An 8149-nucleotide genomic window follows, 5' to 3' on the forward strand; every position below is an offset into this window, starting at 1 on the left:
TTTAGGGTATGCTGAACAACAGAGAGAATCCTCCACAACTGATGCTAGATACTAAATATCTCTTCCAAGTGACATTTCCTTTCACCCCCTCTCCACATGCTCTGGAAGTAATAGAAATCCCCAGCAGTTTCAAACTTGGCTTCCTCACTAGAATATAACGAAAAAGAATAAATTGTAAATTTTTCCTCTGCTTGAAGGGTAAATGAACACACATCCATGTGCTTCCTCAATCACTGTGAAGTAAACTTTTTAGCATGGAGGTTAATTTCGGTGGGGGGAGGGAACATATCTGGAAATCAGGACTTAAGATACGAAGTACCTGCATATTTTCTGCGCTACCAGAAGACCTTAAATTGTCTTCCTTCTTCCGTTTTGTAGAGCAGACGTCATAATAGTTTACAGATGTTCCATTTTGGATCCAGCCATGTTGAAACTATGGTAATGGGTCCACAGAGGTTCTCCATATTACTAAATACTTCCTGGAATGAAGGACTCACCAGGCAGTTCTTTTCAATATTTTATTACAATATTTGTAACACTGTTTGTAAATTTGTATCACTATATATATATAAATATGTTTTAAGGAAGCATTTGCTGTGTATATTTAATATAATGATGCATGACAAAATAGATAGTAATTATAGTATACCAATATATTGTGTGAAATTATTGTCATATAGGGTAATACTTCACATTCAAACAACTTAGGTAAGGCAGGGAAGCCTGATAAGGTGGATTCACATACCAACTCTAACCTTCCATTGTGTCATGTTTCTCAGAACACTCCTGCTTTCGATGGGAGGCAAATGACGAGGCTGGCTAAGTAATCCACAAAGCTTTTATTAAGCAACAAACGTCTCTTCTACCTGAATAGAGTCTAACCTCTTGGAAACGTCCCCCTAGGCAAAACTATGCAAACTAAGCAAGACAATTGTCCTCTCAAGAAGAATAGGAAGCTACTTCCCAAACGCCCGTAGCTTCAGAGAGCCTGGTGCGGAGGCAGGTTCTGGCGTAATCGAACCGACTTTCTCACGCCTTCCTTCCGCCCTGTGAATTTGAGCTTCTGGCGGACCCTAGCATCAGCTAGCTTGTTGGGATGCTCACCTCCGGAAGAAGGTTCACTTCCCACTGAGTGTGTAGGATTTGGCCTTGAGGAGATAAGCTCTGGAGAGGGCTGACTCCCAGCTGGGGAATCGCCCATGAGAGCTTCCTCCCCCACTGGTACAGGCTGGCTGGTGTCTGGCGCTGCGTCTTCTAGTTCTGAATCTGATTCTGATTGGTTACCTGAAACATCTTCTCCCAAAACAGGTGTAGTAGGGTTAGACATGACACATTGACTCACTAGGATTAGTTAGAAAAGACAGAGCTGGATTGCTGATGGCACCACACTCCAAACCTCTGGGCAAACTCACCCTGTGGCATCCAGCAGGCTAGCAGCCATAATAATAATAATAATAATAATAATAATAATAATAATAATAATAATAATTTATTTCTTACCCGCCTCTCCCTTTGGATCGAGGCGGGGAACAACATTAGTACAGGAATCAAACACATTTTAAAAATTCTTGATTTTACATTACTCTGGGTAGGCCTGCCGGAAAAGGCTAGTTTTCAAAGCTGCCTTAAAATCACAGACAGAGTTAATATTACGAATCTCCTTCGGCAGGCCGTTCCAGATTCACTTTCTGAGATCTCCTCTCCAGGATGGACCAGAAGCAGTGCTTCATAATGCCCTTTGGTTGTATTGAGTCAACGATACTGAAAGCTCCTGAGAGATTGAGTAGTACAAGAGAACCGAATTCTTGTCTCTTTCTCAATGCAAGATGTCCACTAGGGTGACCAGTGCAGACTTTGTCCCCAAACTGGTTGAAAAGCCAGGTTGTAAAAGGATCTAGAGGAGGGGGAACTTATCTTTTCCTATCATAACTATTCCTTCTGGAGAAAGCAATCTATTGCATGGGGGTTACACATTGTACAGTTAGCACTGAATCAGGCTGGTGCTTGTATAGCATTAGCGAAAAAAGAACACCACAAAATAATGATAGCCCTTCCTTGTCTGGAAACACGCAGACAGAGGGAAGTGCAAAATCCAGGCTAGTCAGACGCAAATACAGCCTACTGCCCATGTAGTCGGTCCAGACCTTGCTGCACCACACTTGTGGTTTTTAACACAGCTGTGTGCGAATGGCCTCTCAAAATTCTCCACTCTATTTGTAGACAGGAGTTGGGGAAAACATTTCACCAAGTTGTTCCATTCTGGGGAGAAATTCTCTGGGGTTCCTCAAGGTGGGGCTTACTGTCAGCAGTGGTGCAAGCACAATATTCCTCCTGCCCCCTTAAGGGCTGCTGATAGTGGGAGCAGTAACAAGTGCTTTCACAGCCTGTCCACCATCTTGCATCCTTCACAATATGACATTCTAGGGGATTGGCGGAGGTGGGGAAATGGTGACGAATATTCAGAGGAAGTTTTCTTAGTGGCCTTCTTTTCCTGGGGTTGGGGGGTGGTTGGAAAAAAGCATCAACAGAGAGTTTCTCAAAAAAAGAAGACGTCTTCTGAGAAATCTTGGCTCGGCTCCAATTTTTCCATATCCCAGAATGCCCAGGGAGCCCGTGATGGCATGCTTTTGAGGTGATTCTGTGCACACTGTGCCACATTTCCTCACCTCAGCCATGGTGTGTGTGTGTGTATGCCTAAAATTAGTGATTTTGCGATATATGCTATGTCAGTAAAATTGTTGTTATTATAATATTTTTTTATATCCCGGCATTTGTCCAATGCTGGAGCCTCAAGGCGGAATTACAGAATTTAAAACATATACATTTAAAACCTATAAATAGAAATATACAAAGTTAAAAATATATTAAATATATTCCAATATTGAAACATTTAAACATTTAAAACTACAGTTTTAAAAGTCCATGGCACAGACAGAGGTCCCGATTATTTAACGTGATGACTGTGTGTATGGGTGAAATGAAATATAAAGTCTATTGGGTAGGTTACATTGATGTCCTAAACATAATTAAGGCTACCATCTTTATCTGGACCAAGTTCCATTGAATCATTAGGACTGACTTCTGAGTAGGCATATGTTGCGACGCCACACCCTCACACACAAGGCTTTGACGCGCACACCTCTCTCAGGCTAAGCACCACTACTTAAATACCTGAGGAAGGGGTAAAAAGAAAAGTATAACCTTTCCCTTATAGCAGAGGGGAAAGGTAAGGAGATTTGGAAAAGGCTTTTCTGTGAATATAGCCGGCTGAAGGTTTAATGTAAAGTGTTTATTTATGAACCAATAGAGCAGGAGACACAGCCAAACTGACACGTGGTTTTCTGGTAGCAAAATAAAATGTTTATTGTAGTTTACAGTTCTTAGTTCCTTTGAATTATATTCCAATCCTGTCTATTCTTAATAATACTGGTAGTAACCAATCTAATAATAACAGTCCTTAGTCCCTATGATCTTATTTTCACTCACTCCTCACACAACTCTAGACAAGAAATCACTCAGCTAAACACATCTACCCTCTAAACCCAATCACCAACTGAACCACCCAAGACCACTCAGCTCCCCCATATATACAGACTCCTCCCACTTTCCACAGCATCACCAGCCACATCCACTCAGCCCAACATTCCGCACTCTCTAGAAATACTCAACCAGACATACCTAAGGGAATAGAAATGTGGGTAATGCCACACATGTATAGGAGTGTATGTTGGAAATAAGTTCTATTGGTTTTGGTGGAAACAAGGAGCAAATTTGATGCACTTGGATGTAACAAAGCCCTATTTTAACACTTTCTAAATGAAAGTGTTAAATGAGTCATACATTATTAGATTGTAAGCCTATGCGGCAGGGTCTTGCTATTTACTGTTTTACTCTGTACAGCACCATGTACATTGATGGTGCTATATAAATAAATAATAATAATAATAATAATAATAATAATAATAAACAGGGAGAAAGTTGATATTCACAGGAATGAACATGATCAACAGGAATGAGGAAATTAGACCACAGACAATATTTGCACTGTGTTCCCATAAGAACAAATGGCTCTTGCCCGTCTTTAACGGCCGTAATCCTACACAGCCATATGTGCGGGCAGGAAATAAGTGGGCATTCAGGAGGAATTGCATACCTTTCTGCTCTGTCCATGAGTCTGTCTGCCTAGGATTGTGGCCAATGACAACATTCCAAATGACGTTCTTTCAGCTATTACCATATTGTTACACTTTCACAGTGGGTATCTCTCTCATCCTGGGTCTCTGAAAAGATGAGTTCAGCTGGTGTCCTTTGAGGATGGGAAAAGAACAGAGAAGTGTTTCCTGTCCAGTTGGCCTAACCTTCATGTCAAAATACAAACCATCAGGAGTCTACATGTGCCAAAGGGGCTGTAAGTCAGTGGCAGAGCATGTGCAAAGCATACAGAAGGCCCCAAAGCTGCTTTATTTTGAGCTTCATCTGGACACCCAGAGATGGATTTCAAGGGAAAATGGGTGAAATGGTTTGTGAGTCTTTTCCCTTGAAATCCACTGGGTAAAATTTTGATCACTCCCATTTTTAAAAGCCTGGGCTGAAAAATAAGAGAACCTCACAGAAGACATGAAGGTGGCTGGCTAGATAAATAAGACTCATGGGGTCATTTTAAGAAATAAACATTTTTCCTGCTTCCACAGTGAAGCCACCTTCTAGGTGATAGTGTATTTTTTCTCTGTGTGTGAGCTAATGGCTGAAAGGAAATTGAACACAATATAAATGGGTTCAAGATGTGTCCCATTGTGCTAACACCTCACTCGTTCTGTAATTTATTAATAAATATTCTCCGCCTTCATGAGGAACATTCTTGGGCTACAATGGCAGTTCCTCTTTCATCAATAGCTGCAAGTATGTTGATATGGAATAAAGCATGTAGACCCCGAAGCCAAAACCAGGCACGAAGTGAAGGATTTGTATCCTAAGGATTTTCTTTTTTACCCATGGGAGTTTCCTTTGGGGGCTGACAATAATTGTTAGTCTGTAGAACCTGCACTAGTAGTGTATAAGGTGCTACAATACAAAAGCACAGGCTTGTGCCTTAATACCTTCTAAGTAGATTACCTCCGCATTAAGTTTGTCCTTCTGCATGTCTAGTTCCATACCGATTATTTCTTTGCCTCCCTGACACATCAAAGTATTCGCTCTGGGAAAAGAAGGTAAGAATTATGACGTGTTGACTTGCAATATCATGCATGAATCGAGTATAGTATAATATTAAGTAAGATTTCAAGGGTGGGGGTCATGCTTTGCTTAATTATGTTGTTTCTATCGTACCTTTTAGGGCTCGCCTTCACAAAGTGAGGCTTATAATAAAAATGTTAAAAGCAAACGAATTTGAAAATGGTGACAATAAAAGCTAACAGTTGCGGGGGGTGGGGAAACCATTTCTTTCCCTCTTTGGGTTGTTGGACAGGTAGGGAAAACCTTTTTCCTTACCTTTCCAAGCAGCTGGTTTAACCTTCACTCCCTGCTCCCCCCCCCCCAGATCAAGAACATTAGTAGAGCTTTTTCTTAGAAAGAAAAGAAAAAGGGGAAAGACGCGCGCCTGACGCTTGAAATGTCTGGTTGTTCGGAAACCCTGCTTAAAATATGGCAGATAATTACTCCAGTTGAAGTACTGTTATCTTCTATTGTTATGTGATGATTTCAAATGGAAAGACTGGAGAAGTAATTGTATTTGTGGAAAGAAAATGCGTGTCTACCAGATGGGATTTAAAACAGTGAGGCGGACAGAAGCAAAATGTCCACCTTACCTTTCGTACTGGCCCCACTTAGCTAATGTGATTTGGCAGCTGGGGGAGGGACAGACTATGGTAATATATAGGGAAGCCAGGGGGTGGGGCAGAATTTGAGAATTTTATTAAGTCCCCCCCTATTTTTCTACCCCCACAATTGAAGCTCTGCCTATCAGGATAATGGACAGCGGTGCAATGTTTAGGGCACCCTCTTATTTATTTATTTATTTATTTATTTATTTATTTATTTATTATTACATTTATATACCACCCCACAGCCGAAGCTCTCTGGGCGGTTTACAACAATTAAAAATAGTAAACATTAAAAGTATACAAAAATTTTAAAAACATAAAAACAGTATAAAAACAACAGTATCCATTTAAAAACAACAATTCTGGGGTCCATTAAAAACAAACTTAACGTTGTTAAATGCTGTTAAAATGCCTGGGAGAAGAGAAAAGTCTTCTCTTTTATACAGAAAACAACCACTACCCTCCCGTTATTCCCTAGCCTGCTATGATGGCTGGGGAATGCTGTGAGTTGTAGGACTTATTTCTGTCTAAACACACATAGGATTGTACCCTTATCTCTTAATGAGTTATATTAATAAATTAAGGGTATAATTTTATGCATGTTTAGACCGAAATTAGTATATGAGAGAATAGGACGTGGCCTATGTGGTCAAGTTCACTAATATGGAGAAGTGAGGCAATTAAGTGGTTCGTTTATTGAAAAGTGGACGTGTTTCATATCGTATTGGAATGATAAGTCACCAATACCTATTCCTTGTTTGGGGGTATTCTGATATATCATTGCTGCTTAAAGCGACTGGTTACCGACCAGAAAACATTACTTATTGTAAAAATATTATGCATTAGCAATTCTCTAAAATGATGCCCTAAAGCCAATGAAAGTGCTTTTATTGCTTCATAATGATTGTTTTGCTCATATGCAGATCTGAATGGAAGAATAACAGAATAATTGCTTAAAACACATATGATCAATCTACTCTGGTTCCGTTGATGAGGTTGATAAGAAAGGTGCCACAATCTCAGAATTTCTTCCTTATACATCATCAAGTGGCAAACATTCAAGGTTTCTTTGTGATTAGAAGTGCTGAAAGCTTACCCTGCCTCCAGCTGTTGTTTGTGTATTAAAGACACTTTTAGTACTAGGAAAAGGCTTTGTGCCTCACTTTTAAGCATCTACCTGTCTTCCCTCTTTCAGCTCTAGGACCCAGCAAAGATGTGTGACCAGACTTTTTTGGCCAATGTATTTGGTCCGTGTGACCACTGCTCTAAAGAGAGAGCCCTCCGGGAGATTTATCGCAAGTCGGAAAAAGTTAGCTACTGCTCACTATGTGTGGAAATGGTATGGGATTACATCTATTTTAGTGGCTTTTTAAATATACACGAACATGGCTATGTTTTATTTTATTTATTTATTATGTTTTTCTATCACCCAATAGCTGAAGCTCTCGGGGCAGTTCACAAGAATTAAAACCATGAAATGCCATACAATAAAATGCAGATATAAAATACAATATAAAAGTTTAAAACCGCAACATAAAAATAAAAATGAGCAAACAGGCTAGCAGCTACACAAAATTTAAAAACAAACAAAAAACTACCAGTAAAACAACAACTGAAAAACTAAAATGCCTGGGAGAATAGAAAGGGTTCCAAAATTAGCACAGTGTAGGCCCCAGGTTGGTTGGGAAGCTGGGGTGCCCAAGCACCCCAGCTTCCCAAGCTGCTGTGGCACAACTGGGGTGCCACAGCAGCAAAGACCCTGTTCCTAGCAGCTCCTGAAGAAGGGCCACTGAAGCTGATCTTAGGGTCTGGGCAGGTGTATATGGGAGGAAACGATTGTTCAGGTAGCTTGGCCCCAACCTATTTAGGGTTTTGAATGTTAGTACCATTACTTTGAATTGGCCTTGAATGTTGTACACTGCTTTGAAGACTGCACACACGCCAAGATACACATACATTGCATTAAAAATAAGATAAAAGACGACCCTATCCACGTTTACTCAAAAGTAAGTCCCTGTACAGTTTTGCATTTTGAACTCACTTCAATCATAGCTCCCTCCTGGCCGCAGGAATAAAATGGGGTTTGCATTAGTGGAAACAGGTAATTTGATTTCAGTGGGTCTGTGAACCCATTCTGGGTTTCAGTCAGAACCGGTCCAAAGGAGCTATCCAAGGTGCTGGACTGAGTTTGGGGACGGGGTTCAGTATCTTGGAGCGCTCCTTTGGAGTTCTGGCTGGTCCTGCCTGAAACCCAGAATGGATTGACAGCCCCACCGGAATCGGAACAACCATCTTCCTGCAGTTTGCATCTGCATCTGTCCCTCTTTGGG

The 8149-nt window shown here is 40.7% G+C and overlaps 1 protein-coding gene across 1 annotated transcript in view; it reads left to right on the plus strand.

The window, feature by feature from the left end:
- The window catches only part of MYO5C (myosin VC), a 58013-nt gene extending 57461 nt beyond the window's left edge, over nt 1–552 (plus strand). Inside the window, exon 41 of the mRNA XM_063142504.1 lies at nt 6–552. Within this exon, the coding sequence (XP_062998574.1) occupies nt 6–158 (153 nt within the window). The 3' untranslated portion in view covers nt 159–552. The remainder of the gene's footprint in view (nt 1–5) is intronic.
- The last annotated feature ends 7597 nt before the right edge of the window (nt 553–8149 follow it).

The sequence above is a fragment of the Elgaria multicarinata genome, chromosome 16 (genome assembly GCF_023053635.1).
Source record: "Elgaria multicarinata webbii isolate HBS135686 ecotype San Diego chromosome 16, rElgMul1.1.pri, whole genome shotgun sequence".
NCBI lineage: Eukaryota > Metazoa > Chordata > Lepidosauria > Squamata > Anguidae > Elgaria > Elgaria multicarinata.